Source organism: Ramularia collo-cygni, assembly GCF_900074925.1.
Source record: "Ramularia collo-cygni strain URUG2 genome assembly, contig: RCC_scaffold04, whole genome shotgun sequence".
NCBI classification, from domain to species: Eukaryota; Fungi; Ascomycota; class Dothideomycetes; order Mycosphaerellales; family Mycosphaerellaceae; genus Ramularia; species Ramularia collo-cygni.
This window is the reverse complement of record NW_019716258.1, coordinates 1,356,245-1,375,693: the sequence shown is the minus strand read 5'-3', so window position 1 is coordinate 1,375,693 and position 19,449 is coordinate 1,356,245. Positions and strand designations below refer to the sequence as shown.

Here is a 19,449-nt window from a genome sequence, read left to right as displayed (position 1 = left end):
TTCACCTGAAGCTGGAACATGCGTCCAATGCTTATCCTTGGGTATCTTTGAGACTCCAGGCAGGGCGGACACCACGCTAGTCAACTTTTCCCCATTTCGGTGTTGTTTGGAGCAAGTCTGCTTGGGATGGGTCCTTGATAAACGCATTAGTTTGTAGCAGCGCATCAAATCTGAGGACTCAAATACCTACTTCAACTAGATGGCCTGCGCCGGGAACACCGAATGTCAGTAGGGCGTTTGAGATCTGGAGGCTTGTGAGCTATGTTGGGAATGTTCGTTGTCGTACATAGGTCGTTACATCACAGGAAGAGTAACCCCTTCGAACTGTCTCACATAGAAACCGTGTATCTGTCATGTCGAATGATGAAAGACTTGTCCAATAGTCGTCRATTTCATGAAACTCGTATGTTGTACTTTTTGTTTTAAAMCTGCTTTTCTGACCATCACAATAGTTGCTGTGTGGTACGAGACTGACCTCGGAAGCCCTCGTCGAAGCTCCTAGCGGGTCCTCCAGAGGACAGTGACCATCGATTGCCAATCGGTCTTTCCTCGCGTTGAATGCCAAACTTCTCCGACACTTGCATCGACTGCGCCCTCAATAACCCTCATCGCCAAGTGTCATTCTGCGTGGCCTCGCCTCTACAATTGGAAGGAGTGGTGTACTTCCTATTCGGATCGCTCTCGYACCTTACACTTCCGTCCGACTCTTTGCGAATGTACTTGTAGTCAAAGCTGCCACTAGCAGGCAAGCTGACCGTAACGTACCAAAGGTTGTTGGAACTTGTGTATTTGTCGGCACTCAATGCAATCGCATTGTTGACATTCCAGCTTCCAAGCTGCGGGATGCTTCCAACGATGAAAACACTCTCGCCATATGTGGTTGTGGCAATCTCATTGAAGAGTACTTTTGTGAGAGTCGGAGTCGCGGTGCAAGTAGGAGTTGGCGGTGTTGGTCGAGAGAAGGTGCTCGTAGCAGTAGCACACGGTCCGTTAGCTGAGCTGCGGGAACAGCTAGAGGGAAGTTTTGCCTTGCACAAAACATATTAGTGACGACGGAACTAAGTGCTTCAGATGACCTCGCACATACCGCTGCAGCACCCCAAGAAGCTGGCATCGCCGCTTTCCGGGCATTATTGGCCGTTAGAAACGCAGCGTATGACCATGTGAGATCAGTGGCCGAAAGTGGGCTACCGTTCGAACGAGAATACTGCTCAGCAAGAGCGCCGCTCTGAGGAGTGTATTGTTGCTGTATTGCGTGTCAGAAGAGAAGCTAAGTCGACATTTCCGCACCATTGTAACTTACCGCATTCGACATGTAGCTATCAGCATATGTCGCGACTGCATTTATGATGGACGTGAATGTCGCAGAAGACGAGCCATATGTTCCGACGGCAGCAGACGAATACACGTCCTTGAAGAATGGCAGGGACGTTGCGGTAATTGCAATCGAACCTTGTTGTTTCCACTGATAGATGGCATCATAGAGCTGCTCCGCGGCAGCAAAAGTGCTCAAGTACCAAGGGTGGCCGCCTTGATAGGAGTCTTCTGCATATCGCCCTACCGCCACTCCCTTGCCTTGTGGGATGCCGCTGTTGATCGAGTAGATGGAGCGGAAGGAATCCGTGACGACCTGATTTACAACTATATTTAGCAAAGAACTGCAGAATGGCCATGTTCAGATGCCGGCCAGACTGAAAAAGGGAGATTGCGAGTGCTCAAGCGCGTCAAAACTGACCTTATGGTTTGCGAGAGCCCTGTCTGAACAAGGCTGGAAGGTGTTGGAATTGCAGCCAGTAGCTGGGTCAAACATGTGGATGCTCGTCAGAATCGAGTTGGCGTCCTTTCCCGAGCGGCCACCACCAGTGTTGGATAATGCATACGATCCGGTCCAGTAGGACTGCAAGAAGCAGAGGACTTGAGGCGCCTGAGAGTCGCAGTGAGCACAGCTCTTTCCAATCTTTGCTGCCAAGGCAGATCCTTCGATCAAAGATCGGTATTGCACAGCAGTAGTGAAGAATGAGGAGCTGTTGATCTCTTCCCACAGATCGAAACCGGTCTGGTTCCAGTTCTGCGACACATAGGATAGATCATTGCTCACGATAGGCCAAATRATGTTAGTCACCACGCTGGTATTGCCCTTGCTTATGAGATAGTTTGCATATGCAATCATAGCAGTGGCCCGTAAAGCTGGGCCATCACGCTGCGGTCGTCCCCAGGCGCCAGTGAAGGCGGTCAGATCAACCTCGTACTTGGGCTCAGCGAGACCACCGGAGCAGAGACCGCCTGATGGATTGTTGATTGTCTGTACAACAGTCTGTGCGTTGATATAGTCCTGGATGGTTCCCTCAAGACTGGCAGGACCGCCGGCGAGGAATTGGTCCACCAGGCATTTGGTCACCAATCCAGCGTCCCTGGTCCAGGTGTAGAAGTAGTCGGGGTTGCTCTTTGAAGGGGATGCAACAATGACTCCCGGGCTGGCGCCTCCTGCTTTGGCACCCGAAGAGCCTACATTGTCGAGGATTCCCTGGAGAGCAACAGGACTCTGGTAGGCGAGCCAGGATGAAAGTGAGCCAGTTGCTCGAGCATCTAGAACGTGCTGCGGTGGGWTTTGAGGGGGGAAGGCAGAAGCCAGGCCAAAAAGCGGCAGAATGCTGTAAAGCAGCTGCATGACGGCCTCTCTAATGATGGTGAGAAGGGTGTTGTGGTTGTACTACAAAGCTGAAGTTGAGCTGGACTTGACAGTCGTCTTTATAGGAATGCTGCGGACTGGTGACCATCACGAGGCAATGCGCACTGCTTTCTCGCCTGCTCTTTCCGAGCCTTGCGAGTGCAAGATGCTCTAGCATTTTTGAGTTCGAGGGTAGCTGGGAGTTGGTCCGGTCGAGCACCCTGACGGCGTGCTACGCCGTCAAGTGGCCGACCGGTACCTACCTACATTATTCCTCCGCGTGGACACGTCTCTCATGTGCGCTGGTCGGCGCCTAGCGAAGTGAGGTTGCTACGCGGGAGGCTCTGCAGACGTGGGATTGGTGGCACAAAAGGAAGGAAATGTTACCCCGGCTTTCTTGCTTCACCGCGAGTCACCGGACGGACCTCTGAGCGCGGCAAAGGATCGCCGCTTCCCTCCCGTCGTCGGCTACCGCTCTCCACCCAATCAGACCCCCTGTCATGATTTGCCCATCATGGCTGCTGACCTCTTCACCTCCAACTCCTTCATCATCATCAACACCATCATCCTCCACCTCATCGCCAACGCGTACCACGAGGGCGCCATGTGCTGCTACACCACCGACTCAGCCCCGAGGTTCAGCATGATGGCATGTGCAATGCCGAAGGACGCGACTCTACCCGAGTGCGAAATGCTCCAGTGGCCGCCATGACTAAAGACGYGTACGAACTATGTTTACACACCTTCCTCATCCTTCCACCATCGTCCGAATCGGTGTGCTACTCGCTTGGAGGACGTCGCGTGTGGTCTTGAGATTTTGAAAGCGTATTCTGCGAGCTCCCAAGGTGTTTCCTACTAGAGGTCCTACGGTYTCGCAAGTCCGGCACTAATGCCCACAACGGTCTCTCCATCTGGTTGACGACGCTTGGTGGACTTGTGCCTCTCAAACCTTACTTGAGTATCGCAGCTTGAGATCTGCCCGAGAATGACACCGACATGCCCGATTCAGTAATGCCCCAACGACTGTGCATGCCGCCTCGCTCTGTCCGAATAGTGCTCCGAAGAAAAGCGCATCATTGCTGCATTCATTTAGGCATACAATGATCCGTTTCTCCACGAATGAGTATTCCTCCTTGGTGCCAGAACGCTACGATCTAGGCCTTTGAATGTCATTGATCTTACAGATCCAGGCTTTCATCAGGAAGACTGACATTGCCGCCACAGGATCTGTACGAGCAACCGCAAAGGAAATGGAGATGAAGAGGTCCGCTATGAAGAGATTGAGCCGCCACCTTGCTGAAAATCTTCCATATCAACCGGGCTTACATGAGGAGCTCGCAATTTGCGCTTTATTGCAACTTGCGCTGTATTTCGGGCTGAGCGACAAACCCATCATTTTCCCAACTTCTTCTTCTTCTTCTTCTTCTTCTTCTTCACTTTTACATTATATCATTGCTACTGATCGCCTTGCGAAGCCTCCTTCCTCTATTCGGCGAATCTGCAACACCTCTGCATATTCTACTACTCTACACCTTCCATCATGTGAGCATGGCCAGGAGCATCATCAGTCGGCACACAATGCTTGTTAGATCCGAGTTGCACGTACTCTGAACATTGAACGGAGCGAGCATTTCGCCCAGTGGTCCGAACATACGCTGTCGACCAACATTCGGAAGGAGTCACGAGTGGCGGAACGTCGTTAAAAGCTGTTTCGTGCGCTTCCTTTTGAATTTTCGACGCAGGTTGCTACGTCTGACCTTGGCTAGTATACATAAATCATATCGCAGCATAAGTAGGTCATGCGCCATCGCTCTGTGCCGTAGTATCATGTGTGCCGCAGTAGCTGCGTGCGATATCATACAATCCCCAAAGATACAATCATCTTCATTCCAAGCTAAAAATCATAAGTATTTTTTCAATCCCGTGCTCTTTGCAGATCAATATCATGAGGCAGTGCAGTGACTGGTTCAGTGCAAAGTGTTCACTACGGGGAGTGCTGCGACGGAGAGCGAATCTCAATCTTTCGAGGTTTGCGTCTCGCAGTGAGCTGATCCGAGTAGTCAGGAGTGCCCTCATCTTCGGTGTTATCTTTCATGCTATCGAAGCCGCCGTCAATGTCGGAACTCAAATAGCCGTCCATGGCAGAGCTCATGTAGCCATCATCGTCTTCGCCGAGAGCAGCCGAACGGGTCAAGGCCTGATGAGTGCTATTTAGACCATGGCTGAGATCCTCCAGGATACGTGCCATTTCATCGTAAAGAAATCGCGGGTCAGCCTCTTCATCCAAGGCGTCGGGATGTGGTGCTTGGATATGCGGGAAGCTGATTTCCGGTCCTGATGTCGGCTCGCTGCTATGCGCTCGCGAGCGAGCTGAAGAACTGTCGAAGCCGTTGGTCTGAATACCGGCATCCAGCGGAAATGCCGCCGTTCCCAACCTAGGGACGTCGGTAAGTGTGTTGAATCTCGGGCTCGCCTCGAACTCATCAAAATTGGGCCATTGATCGCTGGACGAATTGTCGTTCTGGTGAGTGAATGGCTGATCAAGTCCAAAAGGCTGCTGAGTCACAAAATATGATGGATCTTGAAAGCTGTCGCCGGCGTTAGAGAGCCGGCGATCCAAGTCGGAGCCTGTACTTGAGAGACTACTACCACGAGCGTGCATTGGCATCGTCTTGTGACTGCTTCTCTTGGGATGGCCGCCATCCGATTGCCATTGCTTATGATACGAGAACCGACTACGGTCGGCCTCGTGGTGATCTTGATCGTCCTCAAGGTCAAACGGGTTTCCTGAGGTCATGTCTGTCATGGTCGAACCAGCCATGGAGCTGGCAGTGGACGGGCGGCGGATCTGCGATGATTCCGCGAAGCTCATGTCCAGATCAATCATGGACCCGATGGACTCTCGTATGGGTGATGGCGCCGATTTGCCAGTGTCGTGCGAGATGGTCCGAAAATGACCCAACGGTTCAGTCGCAGAATGCTTGAGCTGGGGCTTGAAGCCAGGCGGAAGTTCTCCCCCACGGCGTGGTGATAGCAGGTCCATTTGAGGTTCAGGTTCATCGGGCTCTCTAGCTTCGGCTGTGTTGAATGTCCAATCCATAGTGCCGCGCTTGAGTTCAGGCGCAGCAATTGTCTGGGATGATGGGAACGTCCATTCCAGCGTCGCACGTCGATCATCATTGTCACGCTGTGCGTACCCGTAGTCGTCGTCTTCGTCGTCATCTTGAAGAGTGTGCCTGGGTACTGCCTTCATCGTTTGCTCATTGATTGCATCCATGTGTAACGCAAATACCGATGTGGCAGTTTCGCCGACCTCCGCCTCGTTTAGATCAATCTCAATCATGCTCTCTCTGGTGGGCGCGCCACTTGTGAAAGTTCGCAGCGGCAGATCCGATGGTGGAGGAGAGGGAGGAGCAGATGGCGCCGAGATTGGAGTAGCTATCTGATAGCCAGAAGGGTCGTAGGGATCGTAGAGACGAGCTAGCGACTGCTCTCCTCTATTCGCAGATAGTTCAGTATGCTCTCGCTTGATCCGTTCTGCGACGCTAAGACCAGCGGTGGTAAGGGGAGGGAGAGCCGCTGCATGCGGAGACCATTGGCTCTGCTCGTCGTGGCCTAAGTTTGACAGCTGGCTGAAACGCCTGCCGAATGCCTGATCGAAGTTCCCGGAAGTACTGAAGTTCCAATTGCCAAAGCTGTCGTCGTCGTTGCTATCAGACGTTTCATCGCCATGAACGGTGGCGCGAGGATCTGCTGGACCAGCAATCCATAGCGAGGCCCGAGAGCCACCGCCGTGCTCCCATAGCTTGAAGCGCTCGATCAGAGGGACGAGTCCACTTGTGGGATGTGATATGCTGGTATCCGCAATGAACGGATGCCTCAATATCTCAGCTGCAGTAGGCCGAGCCTTTGCGTCGGGATTGAGACAAAAGGCAATAAAGTCGCGCAGCACCTCAGGATATTCATCGCCTGTCAATCGCGGCGTCATGTCTGCAAGCGCATCACCGACATCCATTGGATGTCTGTTTGAATTCGGGGGCGTTCCGGTGGCCATTTCCCACACCGTACATCCATAGGACCAGATGTCAATCTCTGTGCCGTAGCCTTCTGTAGTAGTTCCCGAGTCCATCCCAGCGAGCATCTCTTCAGCCATCCAATGCGGGGTTCCAATGACCGTTTTGCGTTTTGACGAAACATCGTCCATCACAGCAACAATGCCAAAGTCGCCAAGCTGAAGCTCACCATCTTCGGTAATGTAGACATTGGCACATTTAATGTCGCGGTGTATGATATGCATCTCGTGAATCCCAGCAACTGCTATCGCTAGCTCACGAGCAACGGGTATGATGCACTCGAGTGGAAATCCAGCCGGTCGGCCATTCTTCTCGAAAGGGCGAAGGAGAGTGCGCAAGCTTCCACCGGTACAGTAGTCGGATACCATCCATAGCTGGGAGTGCAGATCAAATGCATCGTGGATGACATTGACATTCTTGACGTTGTTGTCCTTCAGCTGCTGCAATATGCCGACTTCTTTCCTGAAATCTTTGATGGTCTCGTCGCGAGGATCCTGAGCTCCGAATCCTGACGACCAATCCTGTTCATCAATGTTCAGAATCTTCACGGCTACTAGGTTCCCAGTGCGCTGATCTCGACATTTGTAGACTCTTCCGAAAGCACCCTTGCCGATCAGCTCAAGGAAATCATATGGTGGTATTTGTGTATTTGACTTTTGTGCGTCGCGAACAATTTTCTGGTAGACTGCCTGGGCATCTTTCACCCTCCGAGCTTTGTCTTGCTGGTCGGCAAGGACGCTCGAGCTGGGTGCCGATAGGCGAGAGATGTCCATGTTTGTAGTAAGAGTTGGGCCGTGTGGGTGAACTTGTCCGGAGCGCTCCGTGATGTCCGATAGACGACAGCTGGTGGAGGGACGTTGCTGATCAGTAGCACGGTCTTCGGCAGCCTCGTCAACTTTGAGATGGCCTTGCGGAAGATCTTGCGCGGGTGGAGGGTGATTAGAGTCTTTTGCTTCAAAGAAATCCCAGAAACTTTTGAGCTTGTCGGTTTCTGTTCTGTCAAGCAGATCGCCCTTCTCTTGCCTTTCCCTTCTGGCGCGTCGGAATGCCTCGACCAAGCTACCGAATGAGATCTGGTCAAGAGTACCTTTGAGCCCTGCGATGTGTCAGAATAGAAGGACAATAGAAACTTCGACCTGGCATCGCCAGGCTAGGGTACCAGTTCGGGTTTGACGCAACGGTGTAACGATGCGACAATCAGATCAGATGTGTCAGCAATGCGGGAGATCATGCCCTCGCGTAGCGTACCGGACAGCACCACGATTCTCTGTACACTGTACCGTAAAACACGCACCATAACCTGATGCCCTCCACCGCATTGGCCACGGGCAGTGCTCCCAGGACGGCCCATGAGAATCGCAATGCACTCGGATAAGATGAAGCACTGATTTGCAGTTCTTCCACCGCCCACTGTCTTCACATCACCGACTCCGCCAAAACATACAAGTCCACCAAAAGCGAATTGCCAGGAGATTCACAGAATGCACTTACGTTCAGAGAGTGAGCTTGCGACACTCTGTTTTCGACTCCGAGATTTTGGCGGTGTTACCGGTGTCGACTCCTGGAATGGAAGTGCTTCAGAGTCTTGATAGTGAAACTCCCTGCTTGCGAATCGTCGACGGTCAACTGCACGTGGAGGCGTAGTCAGTATCTCTGGAGAATTACAAGTGGCCCTCAACAGGCCAGCCTCGTTCGAGATCTGCCCATCACTCGCATGCCTTTTTGATCTAAAGGGCATGACCAAGAGCGAGCAGCGGGCGGATTGAAGTCGTGAAAAGGAGGTTGATGATGCTGTGTTGAGTGCTGGGGTGTGGAAGCGCTACTCACCTAGTAGTCGACGTGCTGCTTACGATTGATTCACTTGCAGAGGCTAGTTTGACATGTGCGATTTACACAATTGGTCTCGAGAGGAAAGGAGAATCATTCTGGTACTCTTCCCCCCCGAATCGTCTCCCAACACTGACTCTTCACCTTGGGCCCGTCAGTATTGCACACATTCTTCGGTATCTCAGCTTCTTCAACAGAGGCTCGTTCGGAGGTACCGTTCGCGAACAACAAACAAATCAAAACCGGGTCCGTGGTGTGTTTCTTCCTGGGAGAGGAAGGTCAAGTGAAGTGGCGGGACGCGAAGCGCGGGCCTTGCCGTGCGGTTATATGCACGTGCCACCAACGCCTTTTGCGCTCGGTGTTACCTACACCTTCACATCTTATACTCCCCACGATATCCGTTTTTCACCCGACTCAAGAGGAAAGGTCAAGAAGAAGCTTACTGAACGCACAAAATCGGCCTGCCTGATCGAGAACGTCGTTTCGCCGACTGTTCCTTATTGAAAGCAATGGCTTGGCATGGATGGATGGATCTGTCACCGCGTGTGGATTATCCCTGCAGTGAGTGACGTTGATTCTGTGCAACCACAAGCTGCCAGGAAACTTGACAAGTCGTCATGTAGTCAGGCGACGGGACTCGGCCATGATCATGGTGGTGGCTCTTGAGTGAATCGTTTTCATAGTTGCTTCTCACAGTCGACATCAAACTGATTTCTCACAATAAAATGTCTAACCCTCGAGCCAAACCTGTTCCACCAACTGGCAAACCAACAGTACGTTCTCCGCCGATCAAGAACCCTGCGGCGAAGAAGCCAATCCCAAAGACACCCGTGAGGCCATCCAAACCTCCCGCCAAATCTGTAGCAAAAGCAGCGGAAGCACCAAAGGCCGGCAACTGGATCAACAGAACCGTACAGAACAGCGTTGCTGGAGTGGGGAATTACGCAAGTTCCTTCGTCTATGGAATCGGAAACAGCGTGAACAAAGTTGGTGAAGGAGTTGGGAATAGGTAAGCAAGTGTTCGAATCCTACCTATGTGTGGAAGCCAGCCTCACACTTTTCTTCTATGCAGCATCGCAAATACCACTCGTGGATGGGGACAGGGTGTAGCAGAACAAGGAAACTATCTCAAAGACGCAGTTGGGGTGGGAGGAGGTCGCGTCAGTACGAGCAACAATCCGTTGGGTCTCGCTGGAGCAGGAGTATCTAAGCCGACGGTCAGTAGCGCGGGTAAGAAGACGAGTGGATCAAACCATCTGGGAATATGATGGGACGCTATCGCGATGGAAGGACAGCACCAGGAGGAGGACMGAAGTACACAGAATTCAKTCATACCAGTTCGTTTCGTTGTAGCTATGTGAGTCCTCCGTCAACAAATACGCTTTTCCGCGTTAAAATCCACTCCAGACGTGTGACAGTTTCCCGCTATGAACGCACCAAGATTTATACTCCCCCAACTCCAACGCTAAAATCAAAACTCCTTGTAGACAAAACGCACCGCCTCAACAACTGCTAATTGGAATGGCGTCCGATGCCATCATCCCAGTTGGCTCTCCCGTCAAATCCTCGGGAATCGAGTCATCATCGCTTTCGTCTTCCTCCTCAGACTCGTCTTGCTCGTCCTCGTCATCTTGCTTCATGCCTTGTGGTAGTTTCCAGGTATTGTACTCGTTTTGCATCCATCTCTTGCTCAGCGGAAGATGGTATGGGTCGAAGGGGAAATATGGCTCAAGCTGGTGATGCGCGTCTCCTGTCTTGCGGTCCCAGGCAGTCTCTCTACGTCCGATGTCGATTCCACCACCCATTCGTGAGTATACGTGCGCTTGTCCGAGCCGGACACGCTTGTTCCGCTCTAGAAGAGAGAAAACGTACAGGAAACGCAGGTGGTTGGCAATCTTTGCAAATTCGCCAATAATCGCGGCGGAGCAGACCTTGAGCGGATTGAGAACCGAATGCATATTTCGATTGAGGATCTCCTTCAATCCGGAAATCCAGATTAGATCGCGCCCTTCTGCAAGAATGTCCTCTTCGGTCATATTGGCGTCCTCGGGTTGTGAGTTTGATGATCCGACAACCAAGTCCCGCCACCTGAAGCAGAAAATGTAGAAAATCGCTTGCGCAATAGCGTAGTATATGCTGTATGCTCTCCGATCTGGTGCCTGGCAGTTGGGCTCGTACAATTTGCGCATGTCCTCCAGATATGAGGTCAGCGTGTTCACCACTTCTCGGACAAGCTTTTGCTCAACCAGAGAACCCCGAGCCACGAAGCTAGCAACATAAGCGCAAGCGGTCAGCCTCACCGTAGTCGCAACATTCTTGTCGCAGGCTGTCGACAGGCAATGGGAAGCAAAATGTGATGCGTATCTGGGCGAAGTTTGTGCGAAGTGGAAGAGCAGGAATTGCGCATGTCTCGACCGGTTGGGCATGATGAAGTTCTCGAATTGAGACAACAATTCCAGWTATGCAGCATTCTGCCGTGGCTGTTCCGGTGCTGCGGTGAAGGATGGTGCGTAGTGCTCGAATAGGAGGTCTTGAGTGCCGTCCATTTTAGCGACCTTCAATCGCAGGTCTCGTATACGCGTCTCATCGTCAGTCGTAGTCAGCTCGGACTCCGAGACAGACTCGACATCGCTATCGTCAGAGTCGTATGGATCGCCAGCGTTGCCTCCCAGTTGTGGGCGTTGTAGGAATCGGTCTTCTTCATCGTCCTCCAACTCATCAATATCTTGCTGTATTTGCACGTCTATGTTGACCAGTCGTTGTACAATCAACGCCATCATCTCGGTCTTCAACTCCGGCAGCTCGTGTGCAATCCGCAAGATGTGTCGTTGGTATTGAAGGTGGCCCTTTGCAGTGGACATGTCGGTAGGAAACTGGTGTTTCAGTATTCGCATGAGTACACTCGCGGTCGAGGGTACACGTCTTGAGAGCGTCTGGAGGATAGCGTGTAGTCTGTCAAACATTGTGGCGCGCGTCACAGGATCTTCGCCGGGCAGTCGTCCAGCTGAGGCGGGCAGTCTTTCGAGATGTGAAACAAGTCGGTCCATCATGGGGGAAATGAACTTGGAGTGGGTGCTTGCCAGGATGACCAGAAACTTGGTGTAGACTTCCACAAACTCGTCGTCCCGCCCCAACCAGGAGAGATCCAACACGGCCAGCACAAGCTTGCTACATTCGCCAAGCRCCGTTATGCGCCAATTGATGGCCATGATGTAGCGCTTTAGCAGCTTCGTGCTCGGAGCGTCACCCGCAAAAGCATCCTGGTTGAGAATGTGCAGAAGCCGCGCGTATTGTGTATCGTCGCGCTGCTCGTCGGTTGCAAGATGGCGCGAGATGCCGAGTCGAACTTCCTCCTTCACCAGCTCGAAGCTCTTTTCATTCCAATCATCCATGATACGGACATCAACATCATCACTGAATGCGACTTTCAATCTCTTTGCTGAGGGTGTGAGTCCAGCCTCATCGTCCGTGTCCAGGTAGGAACTGTCGCGCTTCAAGCCGAGCGTCGGCCGCTTTACAATGGGTGTCGGCGGCGGGAGCATGGCGCCGACGGGCGGGGTCGCTGATAAGGACACCATGTCGGCAGCATGGGTGTGCGATATCCTTCGTGGTGAGGAGCGATTCTGCGAGTGGATGTTGTCGAAGGATGCCAGTGATGAAAATCTGTCGTGTGAGGGTTTACCGGAAGATTGTGGGGAGCGATCGGCGCTAACGTCAATCTTTTCTTTTCGCAATGGGGTACCGCGGGTGCTCCCTCTCCAAAACGTGACCAGCTCACTCACAGGTTGAAAGCTCTGCATCATAAAAAGTATCGATGCCAGCAATCAATGACTTTCTTGAACAAACACGCGTATGCCAACTTTCATGCTTGGAGAGAGAGACACCGTCACGCGTCGACAGCGTCTGATACATGCACAATTGATTGTCTTTGCTAGAGATTATCTGCGAACCTCGCACGCAGTCTTATTATTACCTTCAAGATTTACTGAACGCGAAGTGCTCCAGTCAAGTGTTTGGATTCTCCCCTATATGGACAATGAATTGCAGGCGCAGGAGAAATCGAGCAGATCGTTCAAGCCAGATTGAACTACTGATGCACACCAGAAGGACCCTCACCCCCCTCGGGGCTTGGACTGCGCCTGATTGCGGGATGCTGCTAGACGAGGGGCTTGCGACGGCGAAGTGCTTCCAAAGAAGTAGTTTCGGGCGGCCACCTCTTATCCAAGCTGCAATGGTTGGTCGGCCTTATTCAGGGCCTCGAAAGCGGCGTGTTCGGATCTCAAATCGCCCGTTTTGAAAATGTGTGGTAAGGTGATGAGGCTTGAGAATCGTTCACGAGTTGGGGGATTCCTATGGCGGCAGATGTGGACGCTCCATGAGGCCTCAATGCGATTCTTTTCTTTTCTTTGCCTTTCTTTGGCTGGCCACGGGGAAACACTTTAATGAAGACTGCAGCCTCTCCTGGCAGTGGATCGGCGACTACGCTCGYGGGTGTGTACTAGGTAGTCATGATATAAAGAGTAATAAGCAGTCAAGTGTCCCATGAGACCGCATCTCCGTGGTCGTGTTATGTTGTTATCGAAAAAAGACTCTTGCATCGCTAAAGGTAGTGCGGCAACTCTCACTTTCACCGGCTCTTGTGCTTCTGCATGGCGTGAATGAGGCCATATCCAGATTCAAATTTCGAGGCTCTTCGGAGGTAGGGTTTGTCCTGGGGATGCTGTGTACCAGAACTCGACACCAGAACTGAGAGCTTTGATGTTGGCGAAAGGTCGTTTAACATTGAGTCGTGCATCGTTCTGTTGCCTTCGACGCCTAGGAATGGCACTGTATTGGCCGATAGCATCGTGTACCGCACATGTACTGCACGTGGACCTTCGATCGTCAAAGGAGCTTGACGTCAGCGACAACCCTCCCACGCTTCGGAATACAGCGTTGCCTTGAACATATCCACCACCACTAACCCAATGAGCGAGCAAAAGACCGACGAGATGCCTCCCTTTCCAGGCCGGAGTATCACATTCGGCACGTTCAATGTGACCTCTCAGGTACACGGCCATGCTTCTAGAAGTACCGCCAACACAGGCTAAGGACGAACGGTAGGTCTTCCATATCACCAAACACTCGTTCGCTCTAGTGAACCTCAAGCCATTACTCCCTGGACACATTCTTGTCTCGCCGCTACGAGTCAAGCCGCATCTCTCCGACCTGACCAAGGACGAGATCAGCGACCTCTTCCTGACAGTGACGCGTATTCAACGCACTTTAAAGCGTGTCTACAAGGCCGAWGCGTTCAACGTAGCAGTACAGGACGGCGTGGCTGCAGGCCAGAGTGTACCTCACGTACACTGTCATGTGATTCCACGAACTACAGGCGATCCGGGCGGTGATGATAAGGTCCACGAATGGCTGGAAGGCGAGGAAGGCAATGTTGGACAACATCAGAAACAGGCGGATGAGCGGAAAGCTGGCGAGTGGGTCAAAGACAATGAGCGGAAGCCAAGGACGAAGGAAGAAATGGACAAGGAGGCTCAATGGTTACGAGAAGAGATGTCCAAGGATGAGCACGGTACTGGGAAGCTGTAATGGACACGCCAATTGTACACGCCCCCCCCGCGGGAGATGTTCCAAACACGAAATACAACCACATCATTCGGCAGGGCTCGCCGTTGAGGGCCGTTCATTCGTTTGAACTCGTGCGAACCCTCTCACGAGAGATCCGCTTTTKAATGGATGCGATGCTTCTCGATTAACAAGAAACCGAAGCAGCAACAAGCAGTTCATGCGAGTCAACCTCGAAATTTGGCAGCATTCTCTGGACTTATGCCGCCTCCATCCGGGGCCGAAGGTTGTTTCTGGCTCGTCATGATCTACTAGTGGTACCGGACGCATAGGCTCGACACTTTGACGAGACAGACTCAGCTGATTAGAGTTGTCGAGACTCAGACTGGCTGTACCAGGCCATGGAGTGAAGTACCATTACCCAAGTCTACCAACCGTTGTTTTTGGTCTGCCCTCAGTTTCTCCCTTTCCATACTTCTCTCCATCTTCTTTCCAATAACTTTTTTTCTAAGCCATACCAATTCCCTCTCTCAAAACCACACGCACAGCAGACAGCGTCACCTTCGTAGTCATGAGAGTACATGCCCTCGCCTTTGCCTTTGCGGCACTAGCCACAGCTGCACCAATCCCTGGCGATCGAGAAAAGACTAAGCCCGGCGTACCAGGCGGAACACCCGTACAATTTGAGGAAGTCTCCAGACCAGGCCAAGTATGTGCCGGCTGGAAAGTCCACGCAGTCGAAAAGGGAGACAAACACAACCAACCAGTCATCGCACCGGAGTGCAAGGGGTGGGAGCCAGACGAAGGCAACGAAACCGTAAGCAATCAATCGCACTCAGGTGAATAATAAACCCCCGCTAACATCAACTCGCAGACTTACCAGATCGCGACAATCAAACTCGTCTCCGGATGCTCAATATGGAAAGTCGAAAACAGGGACAATTACGTCAGACCAGTTTGCGGTGACGCGCCACATGCAAGACGCGAGTCTATGGCCGTAAATCTGGAATTCGAAGGCAGCATCGCAGCGGCGCCTAAGAAGGCCATGGCTCCGAAGGGCCTTTTCAAGGACGTACAGATGACTATTCACACTTTGCAAGCCCAGTTGGCTCAGGCTCAGCACAAGTCACAACTCGCAGATGCCCACCAGTCTGGTCATGTGGAGGGCGAAAAGCCAGAGGCGAACTCAGATGAACAAAATACTCTCCAAGAATTACAAAAAACCGTCCAATCAATGCAGACTCGCCTCGCGAAAGCAAGATTCTCGGTCCATTCGTATTTCGGCAAGGTTCGTGCTTTTGGTGCAAAAAAGATGGCATTACTTCCAGATGGAATTGACCAAGGAGTCCTGCAAGATCTACAACACAGTGTCCACACTCTGCAAGCCCAACTTGCGCAGGCAAGACACATGGTTCATGCGCACACTGGCTTGGGGGGAGCCGCGAAGCAGATGGCGGCGTCCGGCCTCGACCAGGGAACGCTGCAGGATATGCAGCATACTGCGCGTGAGCTGCAAACGAAGCTTTCGAAGGTGAGACATGCTCTTCATGCTCACATTGCCGGCAGGAAGGCTCTTCCGGAGGTGCTTAGTGAGGGCGTCTCTGTGAAAGAGGAGGCTTGATGTTATCAGGGGAGTGTGTGAAGGTTTGAAGTTCTTTGCTGAAACGTATGAAGAGTCTGCGAAGAATTTGGTTGTCTAGATAGGATTTAATTTTCTCACGACTGGCTCTATGTTCTTCTGGGCAGACTCCAATACAAAATGCATTGCCACTCAGCCCGCTTCTCCGTGTCGTCCTACTCGTGACTCAACTGGGAACTCGTGTGCACATTGAATCCTCGGCTACATAGCTGTTACGCCGCGTCAACACTCAATCATGTTTCATAGCCAGCCAAAGCCTGAAAGTCTTTGATGTTTCATCTCATATCGAAGACCAGTCCCAAACGCCGAACGCTCTCAATACACCCCAGCAAACCCTTTGAGACCCAAATACTCCTATCCATCCCAAAAGAAGACTGCAGCTCAATTCTGCAAAATCATCTTAACCATGTCTAGAATGAAGTTGTTAGCTCCATGTCCCCACTACTACGATACTGCCAACTTACCCATATAGTTCAACTCTCCACTGCTGGTATCCACAGCCTTGAGCAGCTCATCCACCTCATCATCGCTCATCTTCTCGCCCAGGTTGGTCAGGATATAGCGGAATTGGCCGACGCCAATGAAGCCCGTCAAGTCCTTGTCAAAGACTTGGAAACCGCGGCAATATTCCTCTGGCTCGCCGGGATCACGGAATCCGCCAGGTCGGTTGAGTACGCGGGTGAAGGAGTCAAAGTCGACTGTTGTTGTGTCTCGCGTCAGTCACCTTCCCATGTATTTTTCTGCATGCTGGCCCACGAGCGATCCATCGCGTGCCCTCTGATCGCTGTACTCACAGTCGCCGCCCATCTGGTGCTCCAGATCCTTGATCTCCGCCAGCGTTGGGTTCTGTCCGCATGCGCGCAACAAATCGCCGAGCGAGTCGATTTGCACACGTCCGGTGCCGCGCTTGTCGAATAACGAGAAGGCCTCCTTGAAGTTTGTGCTTTGCGCCTGATCCGCCATGTTTTGTCAGTCGATGTTTGTGGGWGATGCGCGTGAGATTCGGCGAGCGAAGCAGACAACAGAGCGTGAGGTGATGTGATTCCCGTCTTCCTCAGCTGATTCGTGCTTTGCTTGTTGACTTTGGCCCGAGCCGACTGAAGGAAGGCGGCCGCGCATCTCAGGGACCAGTCAAAGGTCGGGATGATCACGTACCATTGTAACTTGCTCTTGCCGCCGGTGGAATTTCAGATGCGTTGCTGTGCGGGCTGTGTCTTTTTCGATTGGAGAAGTGTGTTTCGCGAGAATCACAAGGCAATTGTCAGGATGCTCCGACTGGGAGTTTGGGACGGTCAGGACTAGTCTGAAGGGGCGCTTGGTCCGCCAGGAGGTCTGCGCCGCGTTTCCATAACAACGAGGATGTGGACTTTTGGAGCACATATTCACGACACGGCGCGAGGAATCGAAGCCTGTCACTCGGGAGTACGCATTCATACCTACTGGGTATGGATACAGTACTTTCGGTTGTTCAGGATGCAAATTGGCATTGATGGGGTCATCGGCCTTTCGGTGCTCGTCAATGGCAACAACTCCCTGTACAGTGCGTCTTATATCAGAGGTTTTCTAGTCCTTCCGAGCATCCTGCTGCTCGTGCGATGGCGGCGAATCGACTCTCRCGAAATCGCTCCGAGAGTGGGCGCTTCATAATCATGAACACCGTCCGCTGCCAAGAGATGCTGTACGCTGGCTCTCCGTCAAATGCATCCATGGATGTAAGCTGCCCGGGGTTCGGCCCTCACAGTATGGAGATGTTGCCGAACCTCGTAAACGACGAGGCCTTGAAAATGGAATAGCAATACAATTGTGGATGTGAGTGAAAGGATTGTTGTGAAAAGGAAGGTAACCATGAAATCAATTCGTCGTCTCATAACTGCGGTCCTGTTCACTCCCGCGCCCTTGCTTCCCCGTGGGTATCTTCAAACAACAATATAGATAGCAATATGAGTACTTATACTCCCAGGCCGTTCGTTCGTGGGTATCTTGCGCCAAATCTCATCCCAAACCCCCTCGTAGACTGCTCTGGATGTTCAGACATATTCACATTCCTCAAAGATCACCAGCCCTCATCGCTTGAGAAACCGTCATCAGCCAAGTCCATATTGTTATCGCCCTCCACTGAGTATTTTGTTCCGAGGGCTTGCTGAGCTTGCTGGATCATAGCCTTCATTCGCTGCTCCATTGAGCTCATGGTCTTATCGACTTGGCGCTCCTGCTTCGCCTGACGTTTTGCAAAACGCTCCGTCTCCTGACTCATTTGACTGGCTGCGGAGCCACCACTGCCCGGCCGTGCACATGCCTGTGGAGAGCGCGAAGGAGCAATCGAAGCGCGTCTGCTGTGCCCGCCGCCCGGCTGCGCATTCCGCTGTGCCGGACTGCCATTAACATTGGCGTACGAGCTCGGGCGTCGTGTGACTGGTGCAAGGTTCCGTCTGCTTGATGCTCGGGATGCGGTCACTGCAAGACTGCTTCGCGGCACGTTGTTACTGGAGATCCTTCGCTTCAGGTTTGCATTCGGTCCTTCTTCCGTGTCAGGGGTTCCTATCACTACCCATTCGTCTCTATCCGTCTGTCTCCTCTTGTTTGATGGCATCTCCTGGGTGGTTGATGGCATCTCCTGGGCAGGAGATGTGAAATAGGAGGGCTCCTCTTCTCCCAACAGCTCATCCTCATTTGCCCAGCTGCCAGGAATCGATGATGCCGCTGCCTGGCGTAGCAGAGTGTTCGGTGTGACCAGTCCAGGCGATGTCTCGTTGTGTATATCATAGCCCTTTCCGCCGCCCGCATAGAATCCTCGTACAACAGTCGTACCAAAGCTAAACACTTTGCCTACGATCCCGATTGCGCCGAACGCCAATCCGGTCCATGTGTTTCGAGAAGATTCTCCATTGCCCGTCCCTAGCACCCTCCCGACGCCATTGCGTTCCCGTGATAGAGGTCCAAAGACGCAGTCCCCGCCCACGAAGCGGTCCATATCGTCGTCTCTGAGCCGCCGCCGGAACACGTGCTCGTTTTCAATGACAGGTTCCTGGGGTAGAGACGGTGTGTCAAATCCTCCGGCCAGCCGGTATCGTTCGTTCACAAATGCGGAATCTTCCTCGAACGGACTCCCATGAATGGAGTCGGTAGGTGTTGATAACTGCCAGGCTGGCGTTCCAGCCCACGAGGTCGTTCGGGGATTGTGTGGTTGGCTGTGATTCTGATCCAGGTATCGGTCATGTGCTCTTGAGGCGTCGGGACGCAGCCTTTTTCTTGAGCCCGTGGAGAAATAGTCGCCGGCATTGGCATAATACGGTGTGACATTCGTAGTTACGGGAGACTTCGGCGGTTGGAATAAGCGTGCATTACTGCCTGCAGTATGTAGTGGCGACGCTGCTAGCGACGAGGGCGGTGAGCAGGCCATGTTGGGCGTCAAGAATGTGTCGCGTGAGAGTGTGTCTTTCTCGATGTTCCGAGGACGCCGAGTATGTGGTGGTTGTTGTCAACCGGGTGCCGAGTGCAACCACATGCTGCGGTAGATTGTGAGCGAGTGAACGTTCAATGCGAAACTGTGTTCTGACTCTGGCCGGTGGGAGACGCTATCGCCCGTGACGGCGTCGTCTAGGTGCTTAGATGATCTGCAAGAGGGGAATAGAGATGGTGATCACTCTGAGGTCCGTGACTTAGTTCACGTTCCAGGTTCC

At 52.5% G+C, this 19,449-nt stretch overlaps 8 protein-coding genes; 3 read left to right on the top strand and 5 right to left on the bottom strand.

Moving 5' to 3' along the window:
* Nucleotides 1-605: 605 nt before the first annotated feature.
* RCC_03641 (probable glucan 1,4-alpha-glucosidase) lies at nt 606-2,668 on the bottom strand (the record flags this gene model as incomplete). XM_023768928.1 has 4 exons in its annotated part: nt 606-1,028; nt 1,088-1,246; nt 1,304-1,630; nt 1,736-2,668. The coding sequence occupies 4 exons, from the start codon at nt 2,666-2,668 to the stop codon at nt 606-608; spliced, it is 1,842 nt and encodes a 613-aa protein (XP_023624696.1).
* A 1,984-nt stretch (nt 2,669-4,652) lies between these two features.
* RCC_03640 (uncharacterized protein) lies at nt 4,653-8,479 on the bottom strand (the record flags this gene model as incomplete). XM_023768927.1 has 2 exons in its annotated part: nt 4,653-7,837; nt 8,233-8,479. 2 exons carry the CDS (start codon nt 8,477-8,479, stop codon nt 4,653-4,655), a joined length of 3,432 nt encoding a protein of 1,143 aa, XP_023624695.1.
* Nucleotides 8,480-9,293: 814 nt separating this feature from the next.
* On the top strand, nt 9,294-9,836 carry RCC_03639 (uncharacterized protein; the record flags this gene model as incomplete). XM_023768926.1 has 2 exons in its annotated part: nt 9,294-9,577; nt 9,641-9,836. 2 exons carry the CDS (start codon nt 9,294-9,296, stop codon nt 9,834-9,836), a joined length of 480 nt encoding a protein of 159 aa, XP_023624694.1.
* A 234-nt stretch (nt 9,837-10,070) lies between these two features.
* RCC_03638 (related to RNA polymerase I specific transcription initiation factor RRN3 superfamily) lies at nt 10,071-12,146 on the bottom strand (the record flags this gene model as incomplete). The annotated part of the gene is made up of 1 exon (XM_023768925.1): nt 10,071-12,146. One exon carries the CDS (start codon nt 12,144-12,146, stop codon nt 10,071-10,073), a length of 2,076 nt encoding a protein of 691 aa, XP_023624693.1.
* Nucleotides 12,147-13,535: 1,389 nt separating this feature from the next.
* Nucleotides 13,536-14,154, top strand: RCC_03637 (related to diadenosine polyphosphate hydrolase and related proteins of the histidine triad (HIT) family; the record flags this gene model as incomplete). XM_023768924.1 has 2 exons in its annotated part: nt 13,536-13,616; nt 13,672-14,154. 2 exons carry the CDS (start codon nt 13,536-13,538, stop codon nt 14,152-14,154), a joined length of 564 nt encoding a protein of 187 aa, XP_023624692.1.
* Nucleotides 14,155-14,701: 547 nt separating this feature from the next.
* On the top strand, nt 14,702-15,751 carry RCC_03636 (uncharacterized protein; the record flags this gene model as incomplete). XM_023768923.1 has 2 exons in its annotated part: nt 14,702-14,947; nt 15,005-15,751. 2 exons carry the CDS (start codon nt 14,702-14,704, stop codon nt 15,749-15,751), a joined length of 993 nt encoding a protein of 330 aa, XP_023624691.1.
* Nucleotides 15,752-16,150: 399 nt separating this feature from the next.
* RCC_03635 (probable EF-hand component of the actomyosin contractile ring) lies at nt 16,151-16,927 on the bottom strand (the record flags this gene model as incomplete). XM_023768922.1 has 4 exons in its annotated part: nt 16,151-16,179; nt 16,234-16,467; nt 16,564-16,720; nt 16,925-16,927. 4 exons carry the CDS (start codon nt 16,925-16,927, stop codon nt 16,151-16,153), a joined length of 423 nt encoding a protein of 140 aa, XP_023624690.1.
* An 895-nt stretch (nt 16,928-17,822) lies between these two features.
* On the bottom strand, nt 17,823-19,169 carry RCC_03634 (uncharacterized protein; the record flags this gene model as incomplete). Its single annotated transcript, XM_023768921.1, has 1 exon — nt 17,823-19,169. One exon carries the CDS (start codon nt 19,167-19,169, stop codon nt 17,823-17,825), a length of 1,347 nt encoding a protein of 448 aa, XP_023624689.1.
* Between the last annotated feature and the right edge of the window lie 280 nt (nt 19,170-19,449).